The 21,703-nt window shown below is 39.4% G+C and overlaps 1 protein-coding gene across 1 annotated transcript in view; it reads left to right on the top strand.

Moving 5' to 3' along the window:
- KIAA2012 (KIAA2012 ortholog) overlaps positions 1–21,703 on the top strand; it is a 73,219-nt gene that overhangs the window by 9,192 nt on the left and 42,324 nt on the right. Inside the window, exons 3-10 of the mRNA XM_063304045.1 lie at positions 3,108–3,276; positions 4,144–4,299; positions 5,449–5,642; positions 7,693–7,882; positions 8,980–9,110; positions 10,175–10,325; positions 12,611–12,859; positions 13,240–13,371. Of these exons, the coding sequence (XP_063160115.1) occupies positions 3,108–3,276; positions 4,144–4,299; positions 5,449–5,642; positions 7,693–7,882; positions 8,980–9,110; positions 10,175–10,325; positions 12,611–12,859; positions 13,240–13,371 (1,372 nt within the window). The remainder of the gene's footprint in view (positions 1–3,107; positions 3,277–4,143; positions 4,300–5,448; positions 5,643–7,692; positions 7,883–8,979; positions 9,111–10,174; positions 10,326–12,610; positions 12,860–13,239; positions 13,372–21,703) is intronic.

Raw genomic sequence — 21,703 nt, 5'->3', positions numbered from 1 at the left:
GCTAAGCTCCTTCTACATTAAACCGACATTTACTGGCCTTATTGAAGATTTGCTGCTGAAACTATAAAGTACTGAAATTGACATGCCTATACAAATAGCCTGGAGCGCCAGTGTATAAACTGAAACCTGAGAACCAAAAATAACTGGCTGATACCAAAGAAAACAAACAGGTGTACGCATGTCTGCTTTGACTCAATCCACTTGAGTCGTTTTCGACTCTTAACAAAGCCCTAGTGCTTTCTAGTAGCACAAGGCAGAGTAGCATTCAGCTCAGTTGGAAACCAAGAGCGATTTAGGTTTTGCCAACTCCCTGCTTTTCAAGTCTTGGTTCACATGAAAGGGAGGATAAGGGGACTGGAGGACTATAGAGGGGAGAAAAGCTTCCTTACCCCCTTAACTTGGGAGAGAGAATTTGAATCAGAGTCTTCAGGAAGCATATTTCACGATTCAGAGAGGTAACCTAAGTCAGTACCTTGAGATGTTTAAATAAATGGAAACCAAAGGCCTTGGTTTGCTCCAGCTACTGATGCAATGAAAATGTTTCTGTTCTGGAGAGATTTAACTGCAATATTATAAAGTAAATTAGGTATTCACATTGCAATAGAAGAGTGTTTTTGTTCAATAAGTAAAGAAGAAGGGATTCTGAACCAAACACCTTTATGTGATCTTTAAGCACAATCCATTCTGCGAGTCTCTTCCCCTTCTTCCAACTTCATCTGGCCAGTGACAGGATGTTTTCTAGGGCCGCACAGAATCAGAGAAAAGTTGAAAAGATGCATAGTGACTCAAAAGCTCTGTTCACAGTTAGAAGGGTTCTGGCTTACCAGTGCACATGATATGATCATAGCCAAAAATGTAACCTCTGTTCCCTGTCTATGGACAGGTTCCCATGTGTTCTTAAGTGTCTGAGACCAGACTCAGTGTCAGTGTGAGGTATCTGTAAGCAGTTGCAGCGTTCCTGGGTCCTGGCAAGGCCCCTTATTCCCTGGCTAGGGAATTGAGCTTCATAGCAATCAGTTGCTGGTGACGAGTGCTCTGTTGTTGGCCCAGGTCTTGTACTAATCCAGCATGGTTGTGCCTAGGAGGGGACCCCATGCTCTTGTAATTGCTGTCATTTTCTTTCTGAAGCTCCTTTTGTGAGTTGAAAAAAATTATTAATTAAATTAAATTAAATTAAATTAAATTAAATTAAATTAAATTAAATTAAATTAAATTAAATTAAATTAAATTGCCAGGGGAGAAGCCTATTACTGCACTGTGAAATAACTCACTTCCTTTAAAAAATGAAAAAAAAAATAGGAAGGCCTATCAGCATGAAGATCATTTTACCTTGCAGCTGACCTTGTTTTACTTCCATTCAACTTAAAGGGTTTGTGAGTCACGTAAAATTACGTCCTCCCTCCCTCAGCATTGCTTCAGGGATTAAAGAAGATTGTCTATAAATACTATTTTAGAAAATGTAAATAGTTCCCCTGTAGGTCTACTATATCTGGGCTGAAAAACTCCAAATGACCACCAGATGGCAGAGGGGAGAAAAATGATACATGAAGCTCTGACTCTTTGTTGCCGTCTTGGTGTTCTTCTGAATTTTACAGCCTAGACGTGGTAGATTATTCCTCAATAGCACAACTCACATTTCCTAGCCTTAAAACCCCTTTACTATTATGAGGATTCCCCATACATCCTCCAAGGGAAGCATTCACTCTGTTTCACAAATACACCTGATTATTCAGCTTTATAGGACATTGTCAAACTGCTGAAACCAAAGAGGTATGTGCCTGTTGCATACATTTGCAATTTTCAAAATAAACTTTTTAATCATCTGTGCTGGTAAGAGCAGGAGGCAGCTAAATCTCAGTTCCAGCACTATTGTCTATATTCTGTGAACACAGCAACTGCTGTGGTGAACCATGATCCCACCACAGTCGGTTATGTGTGCTGCTCCTCATCCAATGAGATATACATGCACAGACCCACTGCGGGCATATTTACAGAAGCCCCACCTGGACCCTGGTTTCCTGGAAGCTCAGCGTATTCCTGTAGGAGTCCCTCCTCTCAAGAGAGAGAAAAAGAGCACTTTCCTGGATGTTTAGCTTGTTCTTGTTTATTTTATGATAGGCAGAGCCTTCATTTCAGGTTAAATAAACTTGAAAGACTCTGAAGTATCTCACCTATCTTCCTGTGTGCTATAATTTCTTAGCTAGCGCTTAAGCATCACATAGTGCTACAGTACCAAAACAGGATTACTCTTAAAATGAAGCAACTGCAGGTAGTCCTCACTTAACGATCATTCATTTAGTGACAGTTCAGACTTACGACAGTGCTGAAAAAAACGTGACTTACAACCAGTTTTCACACTTACAACCATCGCAGCATCCTGTGGTCATGTGATCGCCATTTTCAACATTCCCGGCTGGCTTCTGGCAAGCAAAATTAAGGGGGAACCATGTGATTTGCTTAACAACTACCTGGTTCGCTTAATGCCTGTGGTGATTCACTTAACAACTGCAAAAAAATGTCATAAACTCGGGTCAGATTTGCTTAACGACCACTTTACTTAGCAACCAAAATTCCGGTCTCAACTGTGGTCATTAAGTGGGGATTACTGTATATAAAAATAAGGGTGATTAACACAAACAAGTGAGAATGCTTCATTTTGCTGAATGCAATAGAAGGCATTTTGGCTGCATGGATTATTTATTCTCCTTTGAGCATTGGTTATTTTCCCACTATGCATGAATTTTCCATTATTTATTTATTTAGCAGGGTTTATATGATATTCCATTCTGAAAGAACTCTGAACAGCTTATGTTCTTCTTTTTCAGTAAGAAGGTTAAAAATAAAAACGGGTACAACAAAATAAACAGTAGCGATTAAACTGACATCACAAAAACTTTGGCATTTGAGAACACGCTGACATCCAAACACAGCCCATAAAGGAGGCTCTCTGTTATCTGTCTGTCTGACCCATCACATTGTGTCTTCTCTAACTCAGCTAGCTGGAGATACTTTCAGATGGTTGGGGGAAAATTGAATAAAATCTAGCGTTCATCAGTTATATAGAGACACCCATTTTAAGCTTTTGATATTTTGTTTTCATATTAAAGCTATGGGAAGATAAGAAAAGAATTGCTCAGCAGCCACATCTGTACTTCCTAAGAGATTCAGACCATGAGCTGGACAGACCGATGAAACTAGGCTATTCAGCCAAGAGGTACCTGCTGAAACTCGCTCAGAGCTGGGATCCAAGTGTTTTGCAAAAGCTTCAGAATGCAGGTTAGTATGACAAGAAAACAAGCCCAAATTATTACAACAGTAATTCTAACCTAATCTGATGAGACAGAAAATAAAACGATAGGAAGTATATTTTCAGATCACTCATGGCCTTCATTACAAAATCAGTTCAAATAAACAGAAGAAAATACCACTGTACTTGAGAGTAGATTGGACCCAAATTGCTACATTTCTCAATGATGTGGGACTAGGTGCCTTGCCTACTTCTAGCAGATTGTGCTCAATATTAATTTGTAAGACAGAGGAAATACTTGACTCTTTTCCGGTATGCTATGCCCAGGCTCCAGTCCAATCTGTTTAAGTCATTAAAACATGCAGCATGCTTTGTGAGCAAATGGTCTCAGTTTCCATCCCTTTCCGCTCCCAGGTGGTGTATGGTAGACAATACTCAATAGACAGATCAATGTTGAGTTATTGTCATGTTCATCGTTCCAATAGTTTGCATACATCGTAACGTTTCGCATGTCATGTTTCTGATCCGTGTCTATCACCTGCGGGGTGGGGAATTCCAGCCCTGCCAGGCTGTTATCTTTGTGTTACCCTGAAGGAATGTGTTTGGATTATGACATGTATTCAAGGTTACTTTCCCAGGCAGATGTGTGACGCTTGCCAATGCTGGGAGGGGGTGGTTGCGATGTTGGGGTGGGGGGCAGGATCGGCTTGGAGGCGAGGGTTTTTAGTTTGTATTTGGCGCGCTTTTGCTTATTCTCAGCTTTCTTCGTATTTGCCTACTATCCTTTCAATAAATCAGTTTTATTCACTAAACTCTGGTGAGACTGACTTCGTTGGGATAAGGCAATCATTACAGTTATTTTACCCAATGACGTGTGTGTGCTGTATATTTTTCAGGATATATCAGCGATCCCTTGTTGCTTAAGAAAAATGCAGCAGAACTCAGGAAGAAATTACAGGAACTATCAGCTATTCCACCAAAATATAATCTACATATTTTCTATTCTCCTTGCTTGTACTCACAGACTGAACTAAAAGAACAGTCTTATTCAGGTACAGTACAAATAAATATATTTTTAACAGGGTCAGTTGTCATTGGATTTTGATTTATAAATGGTTTTGCAAAAGTATCCATAACAATTTATGATGATGTCAAAATGGCAACATGCATGATACCATCACACAAAAGGCATGATTATGTACTTGCATCACAACAACTGATGGAAGTATGTAAGCCATTTGCTTTCCCCTTGCCTCTCTGCAGATGCCCCCACGGTTGTTGCCAAGAATGATTTGGAGTATTGGCTATATCTGCTCCTGGTTTGGCCATGTTTTTACATTTGTTAAATTAATCACATTGGAACTACTGCATCCTAATTGACACTGCTTTTCAAACTTCAAATATAATAGAAAAACAAAGTTCTGGGGACATATAACCTCTTTATTGTATCAGCCAGGTTGGATGCAAGTTTGTTTCCAAGTACAATTCAAGGGCTGAATATTAACTTTAGATCTCTAAAGAGCTTTGGGACTGGATTCTTGAAATACCCTGTTCTCTATAGTGAGCCTGCCTATCTGTTAGAATCATGGGTGATGGTCTTGTTATTAAGTGTTATAGACCATTTACTGACAGGGATGATCGGATTTGATGCATTGTTTAGCTACCCAAACACACAGGTAACTTGTAAACTGCCTAGAATCTAATCAGATTGAGGCAGTATATACATTCCATAAAAATAAAATAAATAAAATAGTTTGGCATTGTTCTTCATTTCACAAGGCACAGTCAGGACATCTTCCATGTAATTAATGTAATGTAATGTAATGTAATGTAATAGCCTAATAATACCTCATAATAAAGAAAGTGCAACAGTGTTTTCTAATTCAAGTGCAGTATGTCTAATCATAGCTAGAGCAGTGCTGTTTTTTGTGCTACAGGTGTGTATATGTAAATTATGTAACAAGAAAAGGACCTTGGAAAATACCAAACGTGAATTTTCTAAAGCAAATTAATGGGATGGTCATTTGTAAACCTGATTTGTGGAAGCTGCTTATCCTATTTAGGAGTGGGTCCTACTGAACATGCTTGGACAGATTTATGAATAGCGCAGACAAGATTAGAGTGGATTGTAGTTGTTCCTGTAGTACAATACAGCCACTTCAATCGCTTATTTCAGGGCTGTGATGTTCCCTGCTTCTTAGGTCTTGGTCCTCCATCATGCAAACAGTCAGAGAACAGAGCCAGCCTGGTAAAAGGTGACACAGAACATAATGCAAGAGGAACAGCTCGAATCCCTTTAAGAATTTCAGTAAGGAAACTGAGTTTTCATCTTCAACCACAACATGCCAGGGAAACCACCTGGAGCCAGAATGAGGCATACTGGCAGATCTCTGAGGTACTTTACTATCTTCCCCCATCAGGTAGTTTTCTACTAGCTCCTAACTGCTGAAAGATGTCCTTGCTCCCATCAATAAAATAAACAAATAGCTGAATGGTCTTCTTGCAGAAACTGTAAGGGTGGCTTGAATGCCTCAGAGGACCTGCGTGGGTATGTATGTATTTGCTGAGCTTATACGCTGCTCCTATTGTCACTGGGTCTGAGTGGCTTACATCCACTATTCCATAAAATAAACTTTTTAAAAATTTCATCAGGATTGAATGACAGTTTCTTGCCAGGGACAATAAACTGATGTAGTTCAAAACATAGAGCACCACACCTCAACAGGAAACCTTCATGACCCACCTGTCCCCAAGGCCTGCTGGGAAACAGGTTGTAGTGGCCTTTCTAAAGCCCAGTTTGGTGGGGCTTTAGATGCTGTTCCAAAGAGGGGCAGCAATTGAAATGCTCCTCTATCTTCATTAGCCCCTCTGTCTTTAATAGCTGGCTGGAAAGGGGTATATCCTAGAACAAGTGAGGGCATGATCAAGTGGTGGGATGGCAGAGAGGGAACGCAGGGAAGTAGGAGATGAGTTGCAGCCTCTCCCTTCCTCCTCTAGTGAGTAGTGAGATTGTTTTAAGGTTGTATTATGTTTTACATACAATTTACTGTAATCACAAAGAGTATTATCGGAGGAGGTTGTAATGATCCTAGTACTACTACCACACTACTACTACTATTGTGTTATAGTTATTTTTATCATTAACACTCCCTTGGTAGCTAATAACTCTTATTTGCTTTCCCCCAAGTTTTTACAAGGATGGTAGATGTTGGTCACCATATGTTTCCCTCTTTTTAGTGTGTAGGGTTATCTGTATGCTAAGGAAAAGGGAGATTCAAAATAGAATGTGGATATCCTCATACTTTTCTTAGGATGGTTTACATGGGGCCCCAGCATATACACGGTGAGGCATAAAAATCTATAGCTACTGCTAAAGTGGTGAGAACATTATAACCCTAAATTTCTCTCTTCTTTACAAAGATATACTTCTTTCTTTCCTATGAGAAAGATGTCCTTTGTCCTTTGAATATTGTCTTCCTTTTCTCAGGATATTGCTTTCTTCTGAAATAAAGGCAAACATTTTACCTTTACATGGCAACTTGTAAAGTTAAACCGAATTTTGTATGCGTGTAGGAAAGATCTCCCAGCATTTAAGGGAGAAGCTATAAACTACCCCAAATGAGGGTGCCTCTGTTCTCTTTGATATTCGAGAGAAAGCAGATTCTACAGCCTTTAGTTCATCTTTATCTCTTTTGTTACACTGACCACCAGGCGGCACCACATTACTGGTTTCATCTGTATTGGGAATCATCAGATGTTGGTAGCCAGATGTTATTCTATGGCGTTCAAACCCTCTACTGGGAATTGAACTCATGGACATTTGTACTTGGACGACAATATGCAGTGCAATAGCTTCACGAGCTATCTGGGTCCTTACCGTGCAGGAAGGAATATATAGAAGCTATCTATATATAGAGTGGTATTTATATATCACTCTATATAGAAGTCCAAGAGTCCATCTTCTCTTAAGCTAGTGAATTTTACACTATGGGTTTTCAAAGGAAATTAGATCTGTGGAGGATACATCAATGGCTGCTTCATGGAAGATGAGGTTACCACTTAACGGCTGCTCCACTATCTTACCAGTATCAGAGAGAGTATACCTCTCACTAATAGTTGCAGAGCAACAGGACCAGCAGGATTCTATGGTCCTCATATTGTGCTGTGAGCTTTTCATTGGCATTTGGTTGACCACTGTGAGAACAGAGGGATAGAAGAGAAATGTCTTTCATCTGGACAGGCTAGCAATTTATAGCACATCCAGCCATTGTTGTACTACTGGATATCACTGCAGATTTGTCTTCCCATAGTGGTGGTTAGATGATGTTATAAATTGCTAGTGCAAGAGGACTCTTTATTTTCTTATGAATAGAACAGTTGCTTTCTTTTCACTTTGCTTGTTTTTAAATGCGGCCTTTCAAGTGTTCTGTTTTACCATCTTCTAGGACAGAGGAGTAGAATGCCACCAAGGTGGAAAGACCGAGAAGGATCCAGATAAGTGTGAAATGCCGAATCAATCAGTACATTTTCCAACATTGGGAAGTACAAGTATTGACACCTCTGAACTTTGGTGTGAGCAATCCCATGTGAATTTCTATGGGGGTTTCCTTCCTGGAAGAAAGATCACATACAGTGGTAAGAAGATACTGTAAATTTATGAATCATATTAAAAGTCGCCAGCTATATTTTTTATATTTAAACTCAGTGGGCCGTTGACCATTATTAATGGAACCAATGTTTCTGCCATTCAAATGTGGATATTCAATATTCCAAAATTTTATTTTATTTTATTTATCAAACTTTATCACCTCCCATCTCTGGAACTCTGGGTGGTTTACAATAAAAAATGTAGGAATAAATGCAGGAGTTAGTGATGTTGCAGGATGGTTGTATTTGCCTATTTGTGATTCATGACACACTGAATCACAAACTGAAATGCCAACCACACTGTAGTTTCTGTCTAGTGAAATTGAGTCTGCGTAGTGTAGTGGTTCAGGTATTGGATTAGAATCCGGAAGACCTAGATTCAAAGTGGAGGAAAGATGAACTGTTTAATGAACAAGCAAACAAATAAAAGTTCATAGTATTGTGTGAATTGAGAACATTAAGTTAATTGAGTAAAACACAGCAACAGAGAGTTTTGCATGTTGCGCAAACACAGTCATTATGTCTCCCTCTGCTGGCATTTGCTGAATTGAGAACAAAAACCAACAAATACCACCATGAGGCCATCCCTCTGCTGAATGATACTTGCTTTCTGGTAAATAGCATATTTTACATCAGAAGCAAGTATTGTAACATCTGAAGAGGTAAGAGACACAAATTAGCCAAAGATCTGGAAACTGGTTTTTGCCAGCTGGTGCCCCATGCAGCTGCCTTGCGTAATCTGAGAGCTTCCTTGTAACGAAATGGCTTAATCCTTGCTGAGATGGTCAAGCCACAGCTGGACCACAGTAATTCACTCTGCAGGTAGTATCCACCTGATTGATAGTGTTCTATACCCCACCCCCCAAAGGGGGGAAGCATATCAGGAAAAAGAGCATGCTAGCTTTCTGCATGTAAAGTTATAAAGGAGCATTCTGTCATGTGGGCTCCATTTTCAATGTAATGTCTACAGCCCACCACAGAGTGACCACTGATTCAATCTTCAGCTCAGCCCTAACAGTTTCCTTCATAGATTTTGATGAGATGTAACCATGGCTAGGATCTCTGTTGTCCTCTTTGTTTCATAGTTAACCAAAATCACCTGAAGAGCGCAGCTGGCAGAGGAAGAGGACTCTCAGAGGATACCGAAATGTTCCCTCTGATTAATCCAGGAGCCAGCAAAGAACAAGGTGAAGTCACAAAGAAGCACAGGAAGCAGGTCAGTTTCTTTTGCCTGCCTGCCAAATCCTACTGTTTTCAGGGTGAAGGATGGCTCTGAATGGCTTTGTCTAAGAACAATAAAAATGGTCCAAATGCTTAGCATGTGCTAGCTTTTAAAAAAGATTATTTCCTGGACAAACTACACACACACACACACATGGAACAAATTGGAGATTACAGGGTGCTCCCATTTTGCTGAAGACAGAGGTCTGAGGCAGGACTGGTTTGGATGGGAGATGTCAAGCATGCATCTATCGGTCTTCTGTGTGAAGAAAACCAGGATGCAATTGTTCTAGAATTAAGATAAATATTGAATGAATTAATGAATTGATTAATTAATTAGTCTAGGAGTGGAGGACAGGCTACCCATTTAATAGATATGGCTAGTCATCTAGTTTTCATCATTCTACATGGCCCCCTATTGTAACACTGTGTCATCTCATGTTGGCTGAAATGCACTGAAATGCAACAGTGCTTCTGGCAATTAATCATTCCAAAAGTACATCCCAATAAGGAGAAAATGTACTCTGGGGTACAATTCAATGTAGTTCAGTGTCCCTGAGGCTGTAATTCAATTTTAATTGGGGGGAACTCCGGTGAACAGATCAAACTGTGTGTCTCATTAAAATCAAAGGGAATTAAGCCTGTTTATCGGTTTATTGCACTGCGTCCCGAATGCTTTCTTCATGTTGTATATATAACAGAAATTCTCCTAAATAGCATGGCAAAAAGCTTAACACAGCCTTCCCCAGCTGGGTACCTTGCAAGGGAATTGGACTTCAGTTCCCTTAATCCCCATGCAATTTTGGCCGTGCTAGTTGAGCTACGGGAGCAGTGCCCGGCATCAAGAAAGATCAGGCTGGGAAAGATGACACCCCTTCCCCCACCCACACTTTATAAAATCTGTCCATAGTGGGGCAGGTATGTATTTTTATGCATACTGTATAATTTTGATGTGTTTTCTGTCATTGGGAACAATTTGAAATGGGTTGTGCAAAAACTGTCAAAGATCTGTGGCATTCGGTATATTAAAAAGTGCCTTGAAGCTCTGTTTTTCTCCAGGTGCCAGAATTTTTCAAGTTACCTCAAATAGCTGAAAGCTCACCCAGCATTCAAAGGGAAAAAATAAAACCCAGTGAGCTTTCAAAAGAACTTGTGATCCTTCCACTGCTGGTTCAGTCGGAGTCCCAAACCAAAGTGAAAAAGTCAAGAGGTACGACCACACCCCTTGAATGATGCTCATTACAGGCAGGGACTCCGTAAAACAGAACTTCCAGAATGTGTTTGATAACTTGCCCTGGATAGGCTTGGTTTGGGTGGCCTTTCCCTTCTCGGCTGAAACACGATGACATACACATCAAAGGCAGTCTGTCAGCTCATTTCAAAGGGTGCTGCTCCCACCAGCACAACACTTGCCAAACTCCAAACACATGTTCTTTCTCTATCTTTATATCTTGGCTCCCCATCGCTATTTGCCGTTCTTCCACACAGCCTTAAAGAAAACAGTTGACAATCTTAATCCCCCTTTCCCCAGAATTTCCTTGATTTTCTGGATTGGCAAAGCCTGTTGACATAATCTTAGTTATATTTTGTTTTCTTTACTGTTGAGCAGCAGACCAGCCTTTGCACTCTCGTCTTTCACTTCCACAAGATATTTTTTTTAAGTTTTCCTCACTTCTAGCCATCAAAGTGGTCTCATGAGCATATCTGAGTCTGAGGTTTCTCCAGAAATTTTCATTTCAATTTTTATTTCTTCCAATCCAGCATTTTATGATATATTCTGCATATGGGTTAAATAAATAGAATGACAGTATCCAACCTTGGTGTACTCCCAATTTTGAGCCATTTTCTTACTCCACATTCCATTCTGTTAGTTCCTAGTCATCATACAAATCTTTCAATAGCAGATGAGGTGGCCCAGTACATACATTTTAGGGCTATTCACAATTTGTTATGGTCTACCTAGTCAAAAGTCTTTACATCATCAATAAAACAAAAATAGAGGTCTTGTTGGAACTCCCTTGCTTTGTATGTATGAAAGGATGTACACTTAAATTACAGTACATATTCAAAACAAATTTTTCTTAAAGCAGATACTCACAAAACAGTCAACATTCTCATTCATTCCTTGGTCCCAAATAGCCCAGTCATTCTTTCCATACAGTCTTGTCTTGTTTCCACCCGTCTATTCAAAACCTAACAGTTTCTTCCATTAGATTACATTTATTCAGAATGTTGTACAAAATTATCCCAGGCTTTTCTATTATAATTCACTGGAGCATATCATGGAACTACCACAACCTATGGATTCCTACTTTCATACATCAGAAGTATGTATAAAAGTGTGTATCTACAACAACCTACCATCTCCAATTCATAGCTTCTGATATACAATTTCACCCCTTCATTCATAGTTAAACCTGAATCTTCACTTCCCTGCATGCATTAATCAACTCAATTCCCCAATATCAGATTACCTTTATTTAGATCCATTACATTCCCTTTCTCTTAGTGTTACAGACACACAACATATGTATACTTATACCCATTTGGGCCAGCATATTACAAACACAACTAAAGCCCGGTTTTACTCCAAAGTTGTACACAGCGTTCTATGCAAGTCAAGTTGTCTTATCTAGATTATCTTGCAAGCCAATAGATTGTATCACCAGCTCAGAGATAGATGCGGTGTACAGTTATACTAGTTTAACTCTTGCTCTTTTTGTGTGAGGACTTACACATTTCTTTGAGGATGAACATCAATTTCAACAGTATTCAGTCAATACTGTGCAAAAATGGCGGCATTTGTTATGTATTGCCATTCTACCACAAGTATATTATAAGTACGAATTGAAGAGAATATTTGTAGCTCAGGGTTGAACTGTGGAGTCCTTGGTGCTCTCTGAGCCTTGTTGTTTTCTTGCAGACACTTAATTGCCAGATTAGGCAACGTCTTCGGTGCGAAGAGGGAGTGGGGTTTGCTCTCCGTTTATATACATTGGCTTGCCCTGCTTGTGTTGGGTGGGGTGTTCTCTCCTTGGAGAGAATGTCTGCAAGAAAACAACAAGGCTCAGAGAGCACCAAGGACTCCACAGTATGTTATAAGTGCTACTTATAGGTCTCCTTTCAGCTTAGCTTAGGCATTACCACAGTAATGTCAAACAATTGTAGAAATGAGCTAAAACATAGTCATACCTATTAGAGAGTGCATTGCTGCTTTTCATGGTTAGCATTATATAATTCCAAAGTGTTCTGTACTTGCTGCAACTGAGATATTAAGGCCATAGTTGTACATATCTTTACCTGAATTTAGTGGGTTTTACTTCTGAGTAGACATACAAATGATTGCATTGCATGTGTGCAGTAATCTCTCTGTTGGTGAGAGTAAATAATAAGGTTCATTAATCATAGACTTTTAAAATGCCATTTTTAATTTGGGTATGTTTATATTTTGAGTGCAGATCAACAACTGCTATGATCTGCTCTCCTACTTTTCAGGGACTTGTTCTAAGGGACCCAAATCTGAGACTGATGTCAATGACAAACAGTCAGTCCTTTTGCCAAATGATCTTGCTTTGGACACCAAACATAGAAACAGGCAGAAGCAGACTATCAACGATGGGCTCCCAAGGGCTTCCCAAGGTACTTTCCATCTACCTCTAGTAAGTCCAGAAGAGTTTGCTCTGAGTGATGGGAAGACAAGGAAGAGAGAGGTGTCTACTGGAACCAACAACACAGAACAAATAGGTCAGTCAGAACTTTCTCAACAATAACATGAGCTTAAATGGCCGTTAATTAAAATTATTCTATTTTAAATGGTTTTTCTTAAATGGTTACATTTTCCCTCCTAGAGATCATAAATGGCTCAGTTTTCCTAAATTATATGTCAAACTCACAAACTTACAGATACGAAGAATGAAGATAGTCCTGAATATAACACCTAAACTTGAATAAAGGTTTGTTAGGAAGAAATAGTAAACTATAGAGAAATAGTTTGGGGGTTTAAAAGCTGCCATTTTCAGCACTGGTTAAATCTGAGGTTGTCTCTTAGTTCAGAGAATTTATTTCCAGGAAGTACATTTTCATAATATTATTCCTCTTTCTCTCACTCCTTTCCTCTTCTCAAGAAAGTCATAAAAGCACTTCACTCCGCATCCTTCTGACCGGTCCTAATGGAGAAATCATTTGTCCATCATTCCTGAGATCTGTCCAAACTACTGATAATCCCAGGAAATTTGAATTAGCTACAGATGAAGGAGGTAAGGTCACAAACCTTTGGTTTAAAAAGAACAGATTGCTCATATAACTTAAATGTCAGGCAGCCCGAATAAACGGCGTAGCCAGATTTTCCTCAGACAATATTGCTTTTGGTACTTTAGTCAAAACAGCGAATTTATGTGTATGAGCAAGCATGTGTTCATTTATGTAAATCATTGGTACTTGCTCAATACAAGCAGTATTTTCTTTTCTTCATAGAAAATCTCTAAAGGAGAATTGAGTGATTTATTTTTTTAATCCATTCAATCGTGTCTGATTCTTGGAGACTGCCTGGACAAGTCCCTGGCAAGATTTTTCAGAAGTGGTTTGCCCCTGCCTCCTTCCTAGGGCTGAGAGAAAGTGACTGGCCCAAATTCACCCAGCTGGCTTTGTGCCCAAGGCAGGACTAGAACTCGCCATCTCCTGGTTTCTAGCCTCGTGCCTTAACCACTACACCAAACTGGCTTGATTGATTGATTGATTGATTGATTGATTATGTGCTATCAAATCAAAGTCGACTCTTAGCAACCACGTAGATAGATTTTCTCCATAAAGATTTGTCCCTAACCTGGTCTTTCAGGTCTTCCAACAGTTCATCTATTGCCACTGTAACTGAGTCCATCCATTTTGCTGTTGCCTGTCCTCTTCTCTTTCCTTCCACCTTTCCCAGCATTAGAGCCTTCTCCAGACAGCTAGGTCTTTGCGTGTGTTTGAAGTAGGATAATTTGAGCCTGGTCATTTGTACCCTGAGAGAGAGCTCTGGGTTGATTTATTCAATGATCCATTTGTTTGTTTTCTTGGCTGTTTATACTATTCTAGAAGTCTTCAACAACACCAAAATTCAAAAGCATCAATATTCTTTCTATTCTGCTTCTTCAAACTTTCACTTCTATAGAGCATCACAAGGAATACCATTGCCTGCATATTTTGATCTTTCTAAAGGAGAAGGCAACTTATTTATACCCTGGTCAGGTAGTGATATTCTGTGTCAGCCAGCCAAGCTTTTCAGAGGTACTTTGATGTAATTTTCAGAATTTGATTGAGGTTGTTGATCTACAAGGGGGAAAAAGAATGTTTCTTATTCTTTTAATTGGTTTTAATTTTTATGCTGTCCACTCTTCCTTTCCAATGCACGTATACTCACACCTGAACAAAATTAACAGAGCATTCCTGTGACTCTATTAACAATGATAGTTTGCTAGTTAGATAGGTGCCATTCAAACAGGCTTCATTTGTATGGACAAATGCTCTCCATCTCAGCCTATCCCTAGTAATAATTTGCATCAATTACATTCTATAATCTCCTTGATCTCATCCATTTTCATTATCTGTTGTCTTCCCATTCTTCTACTTCCCTCAGCTTTGCCAAGCACAGTTGTTTTTTCTAGACCATCTGCCTACCTCACATGTCCAAAGTATGGACATTGTGCTTGCTGTTCATTGCCTCTGGGTTTTTATTTGGTGCAGGTTTGATTGACTGATTGAGATAGCCATTAACACCAATACGATGTCCAGGTCATGTAGCTGGGGACCCTATGCACGCCGCCCTTCCCCCCCACATCAGCAAAGAGAACAACAAAACAATGCCACTTTAGAGACAACATCTATCCCTGCAGTCTTCATGGGATTGTCACTTCCAACCACTTACTACCATATGCTCCATACTGACAATGACCTCCACATTATTCAATCAATACATAACTGTAGTACAATGCTCATGGTATTGCTCTGTCCTCCATACCTCAGATCAGACATACAGAATTTCACTGAGCATCAATGAGCTCTGAAAGCAGTGAGGTGAAGAAAGTTACTACTATTCTTGCAGCTGGGCTTCTGTACCTTTAAAGGATATGCAGAACAGAAGACTAATCTCAAGTCAACTAGAAACTTAAAAGAGTAAAACATATGATTAAGAACCCCAGATGGAGAGGTATAGCTTCCCTGTTACGCAAAAATTTTCTCTGAAACTACGTAATGCTTTTTCTTGCACAGAACTAAATCAACAATCTTCCCAAGGAATGAGACATATTAGTTAGAGACATAGCCCTTCCAAACTTTTCTGACGGATTTTGCTGGAGTCCTGTGGCCACCCACCTGTAAGACTTTTGAGAAATATTAACTTGCTCTTCTGTATTTGTAATTAGATCAGGCAGTTTGTTGTTTGGGCCTTCTATTGTGCAAAAAGTTGTGAGGTACACAGACATCTTTATTTGCATGTTGTAAGATAGAAAGACAGAATAATACTCTTGGATCCATGAGAAGGAGAGCAGTATAAAAATTGTTAGTAGTAACAACAAAAATGATATAATAATAGAGCCTTACATCCATACTGTGTTATCTAAGATATGAGCTCCACAACTGGAGTTTTTTCAGTTTTGGTGAGTTAATCAGGGGCCAAATTCTCTGCTCCATGGTGACTGTGAGCTGAAGGAGGTTCTCTATAGAATTAAATGGCAAAGTGGCTTCTGGGTGGGAGAAAAATGGCAGACTGCACATCTCCACAAACAGTGGAGACAACACAATGAAGACTGACAGCCAGGTGTTAAGCCCAGGTCAACAGCACCTCTCCAGACAAGGAGAGTCCAGGAGATTGCCCACTTGTGCTCCAAAAGGCTGCTGCTCATGAGGAGACCTGCAAGATCTGAAGAGATTTTGTGGGTGTCCCATGAGTCTGAGCGCCAGGAGCCACAGAAAAGATGGTGATCTTACAGCCACAGAAGATCCTACATAAGGACTTTGGTTTCACAAAACCCCACACTTCTTAAATACATTTGGAAGACAATTATCTTAAAGTTAAAGAGATCTTGTGCAGCACAGCAATCAAGCCATCTGTGAGTAATCCTTCATCCCGGCTTAAAGAGTAAAGAACCAATTTAAAGGATTTAAAAATAATTAAGGGCAAAAAGCTTGCCAAAAGATTAAGAAAGTTTAAAACGAACAAAGGGGACAGTTGAATTTGGAATTATTAACTTTAAAGTATTTTTGAAATAATCAAACAATTAATATATATCTCCGTGGGAAAGAGTTTTGTTTGGATTAATTGCAGACAATGATTGGTTAGCTTTGCAAAACAAAAGTAAGGGAAGGTTGCTAAAGACTGCAGAAGTGCGGAGTGTTGAATAGGACTTCCTTCCTCGTTCTCAGATATAATGATCTAGAGAAAGTGGGGGGGGGGAGGAAAAAGCTCTTATTTCCCCTTTCTCAATTGAAATGGCTGTTACTAGAAAAGTTGTGAAACATAGAAATGACAGAAAAAGGTTTTTTTTTTACACTTAAGACATTCCAAAGGATCTCTGAGGAATTGGGAAAGAATATTATAACTACAATAACATACCCTGAGAATGAGGAAGGATGCTGAAGCAGTGCTTGTCACTTTGTTACTACCATCAATGGTACGAGGTGATATAAATAAAAGGTTGTTAGAGAAAAGAAATGTTTCTGAAGTAGGCATGACTGCCTTTTAGGCGGGAATGGGGACTGTCACATCCTAACCATGTCCCTGAGCATTACTATTCTTATTCCCAAACATCAAAATTAATATGCAGATCACTGACCCAAGGAAACTACTGATACCTAGAATTACCTCTTTTCAGATATAGTTGCTTTGCCTCCCAATAGCTGAGAAGCAGAACGTCAAACAAATAAATCTTAGCCCACCATTCATTGTCATACCAGAAAAAACTTTACCTGACCCAGTTTCATGCACTTTGGAACTCTGTGGCATGTCTCAACTTTGCCCAAACTGTGTAGGACTCGAAAGCCAGAGGCTGAGCTCTGATGGCAGAAAGAGCTTGACTTTGGAAGTTTGGTCCTGGATCTTAATGAATGAAGGTATCTGCTCTGTTTTGAGGGGAAAATGATGTTTGGGCTTGGATTTTGAAAAGATGTCTCCTTCTCCAGATTTTTAGCTTAGGCAATAATTAGAAAAGAGCCAAGCTGGGACTTTGATCAGGACTCATATAATGCTGCAGCCTTGGATCTGTTGTATTTCTTGGCTCAAGCAGTGAAATTGCACAGCTTGAGCAATTAGTTCTCAAGCCTTTGACTAAGTCAGATGGATTCTAGTAATGGTCTGGTTCATTAATGTTTGCTTTGCCTTTGTACTGCTTTTCTTAGAAAAAGGGGCCATACTTTTATACAGCTCTCAAACCCTAGAAGCAATGTTGCCAATTAGCCCAATGCAGGAGATGTTCTCGAATGCCATGGTCTTTACTCCAACCAGAGCCATGGTGAGGTGCAAGATTAACTGAATACAAATTGATGCAATCTTCCTGCTGTGCAGCTGAAAGATGGGAATGGTGTGAATCATACAGTTTCTGGTTGAAAGCTTCTTTTGCCACTATATGGCCTTGAGCATTTGCCACCCAATTGTTATTAGGTGGACGTTGAGACTGACAGCCTTATAAGGTAAAGTCCCCTTCAAGTCAAGCTCAATTCCTGGTGACTTATGGAAACATCTATGTGGTTTTCTTGTCATGTGGTATGGTTTGCCATTGCCTTTTTCTGGGATTTTTTTTTTTAAATTCCCTATCTATCCTACAGCTCTAGGATTCCTAAGGAGATCTCCCATCCAATGCTAACCAAGCTCAGTCCTGCTTAGCTTCTGAGCCCAGACAAGGTGCTCTCATCTATTGAGACTGTTATAAAACTGTTCAGGAAAGTGATTATATAAATTAAAAGCAGCTATTTTAAGCTCAATGCCTATTCAGCTATGATACAGATAAGCACAGGGCCACATATGGTATTCACACACTAGATACAAGGAATGTTTGAAATAATGGAAGTAATAATGTTGTAGAGTTATGTACCTATCCAAACAAATCAAATACAATGCAAGGACTATCTGCTATTATTTCAGAATTAGTCACTCATAAAAAACCAGATTCTTTGTTCCAGTCGTCCTCATGTTCTTCTGTACTGCATCTGGTGACTAGTTATTTTTTTCCATTTTAAAATTTTAAAATAACTACTAAGTTCCACTTTTTGCTTTGTATTTTGGTTGTGTTATTTATTTCCTGCTGTTGTTCTTGCTATCCTACACTGGTTACAATTTCATTTTATTGATGCTTCTCATGAACATTGGTTGTATGTTTTTATTAGATGTCTATAAACTGTCATGAACCCTTACTGGTTCAGCAGTATAAAAATTGGATGGATGGATGATAAGTCAGGAAAAAATGTGGAATGTCTAGAACAGGCTATGTTCCAAGCTGCAACTGAATTCAAGAGCTGCTAAATTGGGAGCTTCAACTGAATTCAAGAGCTTCAACAGGATTTGGACTTCTCAAAATTTTCAAGCATTCTGATCACCCACACTTTCTTTGTGCACTTACCACCAACCTTCATGGCTGCAAATGGAATTATAGAGGTGCCCCATGCTGCAGTTATAACATATTTTATTTTAAAGGTGTTTTTATACAGTCACATGCAGGCTTTCCCCATTTCTATTACTTCATTCTTTTTGGAAGGATTGATCTGCAGTCTGTCACTGTAAAAGTAAATTCCTGTTGCATTTTCAGTCAGAATATATTTCAAGCTCAAAATTCATTAAAGAAAGTCTTTTAATTTTTCGTGCTCCAAAGTATTTACCCTTGAACTCATGCCAAAGAATTAACATTTAATTAAATCTTCACAGCATGGTGTTGGTTCCCTCAAATCCAATTTTAGCATGTTTACACAAAATCTTTCTTTTTAGGCTTCTTTCTCTTTAACTGTGGTTGCCTTTATCCACATTCCTGAAACAGCAAACATTTCCACTGCAATAAATAGAAGCTGGCTAAACAATATAATCCTGAGACTAATAAGGCAGAGAGGATTGGTATTCAAATGCTTTGTTTTTTCAGATAACATATTTATCTACTTGAAAATAGTACTGGAACTTAGTGGTTGCATGTCAGTGTGGTTAATGAGATTTCAGATATGTTATCTTTTCTTTTTGCAACTACCCAGCTATAGCTTTGAGATAGTCCCTGCTCTAAATTAGGATATTTATCTGTCTAGCTGAAAGATGTAGATCACAATTTTAGGTTTTGCTATGCAGAAGCACTAAATGAATAAGTCAGTACAAATTCCCTGCTACAAGCACAAATAAGTAATCAAGGCCATCTCCTTCTATGCGGCTGGGAACGGTCCCAGCCCTGTCCCTCTACTGGCCTTGAGCAACAGAGGGTCCATCCCATGTAATAGTAGAATCCGAGGTCTCTGGTGAAGATCTTTCCTCTCTTGAAATGCCTTTACTGTAACTGCAGATGTCTGGAATTAAAGTATGGAACTCCTGACCTAAAGAGAAAGCATGGGCTGTTTCACTACCCTCTTGCTTTTGAGAACGGGTAGACTGCAACTCCTAGAATTCAAACCAACACATTATGTTGGATGGAAATTAACAGAATTGCAGACCAACACACCTGGAGGGTATCAACTTGAGAAAGGGGGCTGTAGGCTATAGACTCTTGTCTTAGGCAGAGGAGAATCCATCATGATACTAGAAGGTTGAAGAATACTAGCCTGTGTATTCACATGCAGATTACTTTCAGAGAATTGGGAAGATTCTTTCCTTCCCATCACATTGGTTAGTTATTTCCCTCCCCGCTTATCATGTTGTTGATTATAATTACAGTATGCAGATTGTTCTTCATAGCATAACAAACAAACAAAAGCAACAGCTTGAAATGGTATTAGAACACTGGAAAACTAAAAAACGTCATGGGCATTTTTTGAAAGATGCTGAAGGAAAATTAGAGAATGACAGATCATGGTAGTGGCTTAAGAAGGGTACATTAAAAAGGAAACAGAAGGAATGTTTTTTGCTGCCCAAGGAGAAGCATTAGGCATAAATATCATCAAGGAAACTCAGAAAAGACCAGTTTGGATAGTAAATGTTGGTTGTGCTGAAATAGGGATGAGACAGTTAACTATATAATAATCAGGCATGGCAAAACTGGGCAAACTAATGACAAAAAAGGCATGATGGAGTTGGGAAGACATTACACTGGCTTTTATGTAAAAAGTACAGATCCACAGGCAAAGTCATTGAAAATGACAGAGCAAAAATGTTAATGGGATTTTAAAATTCAGATTGATTTACACCTGGAACACAACATCCCAGACATTACAGTACTGAAATTGAAAATAATGATTGTTGGTTTATTGAGGTAGCCATTCCAAGCGACTGTAATGCTGAAGACAAGAAATTAGAAAAGATTTTAAAATTACTAAGATTTACAAACAGAGATGGCAAACATTTGGAAGAACTTGTCCACGGTGAAACCCATGGTTATGGGGGCATAGGTGCAATTCCACAGGGACTTAGAAAGAATTTGGATTGCCTAAAATTGGAACAAGAGCCAGTTTGGTGTAGTGGTTAAGGCATCAGGCTACAAACCAGGAGGCCGTGGGTTCTAGTCCCATCTTAGGCACAAAGCCAGCTGGGTGACCTTGGGCCAGTCCCTCTCCTTCAACCCTAGGAAGCAGGCAAGGCAAACCAACTCTGAAATCTTGCCAAGAAAACTGCAGAGCTTGTCCAGGCAGTCGCCAGGAGTCAAAGACTGACCCAAAGGTGTGTGCTCACAATTGGAACAATTTATGACAGCTCAACTACAAATAACAGCACTGTGGATCATCTCATATCTAATTTGATGCTATTGTTATGATTACCAAGCCCTTGAATAGGGTTTAAGTCATGAAGAAGAAAACTGGCCAACATCAGCTGTGACACACAATTAGTGGAATTGGAATAATTATAATAAATGTGAAAGCTGTTCTAGTACTGAATAGCTTGCTCCCTCCCATGTGGAATAATTTTCCAGTCTGATTCTTTGGATATTCCTCTTTCCCAGGAAAGCTTCTCAAGACATACGTTCTGTGCTTGGCCTTTTCCCTTCGCTCCGTCTAGAGAGCAGTTAAGGATGTGGGATTAAAGAGCAAAGGCCACAGAATGTTATCAGGGATTATTTTATTTTATTTTATTTTTGTCCCGCCTTTATTATTTTTATAAATAACTAAAGGCGGGGAACATACCTAATGCTCCTTCCTCCTCCTATTTTCCCCACAACAGCAACCCTGTGAGGTGAGTTGGGCTGAGAGAGAGGGACTGGCCCGAGGTCACCCAGCCGGCTTTCATGCCTAAGGTGGAACTAGAACTCACAGACTCCTGGTTTCTAGCCTGTTGTCTTAACCACTAGGCCAAACTGTTTTGTATTTATATACTGTATATGGCATTCATTTTCTGCTAATGATGGAATCTGACATTTTCATGGTACTGTTAGGCTAATCTTAAATTTCTATTATTGTTTAAATAACTGCAGTGGAGGCTTTTTTGCATGCTAATCAATTGTT

This window comes from Candoia aspera, chromosome 1, assembly GCF_035149785.1.
Source record: "Candoia aspera isolate rCanAsp1 chromosome 1, rCanAsp1.hap2, whole genome shotgun sequence".
NCBI classification, from domain to species: Eukaryota; Metazoa; Chordata; class Lepidosauria; order Squamata; family Boidae; genus Candoia; species Candoia aspera.
This window is presented reverse-complemented; position numbering and strand designations above follow the sequence as displayed.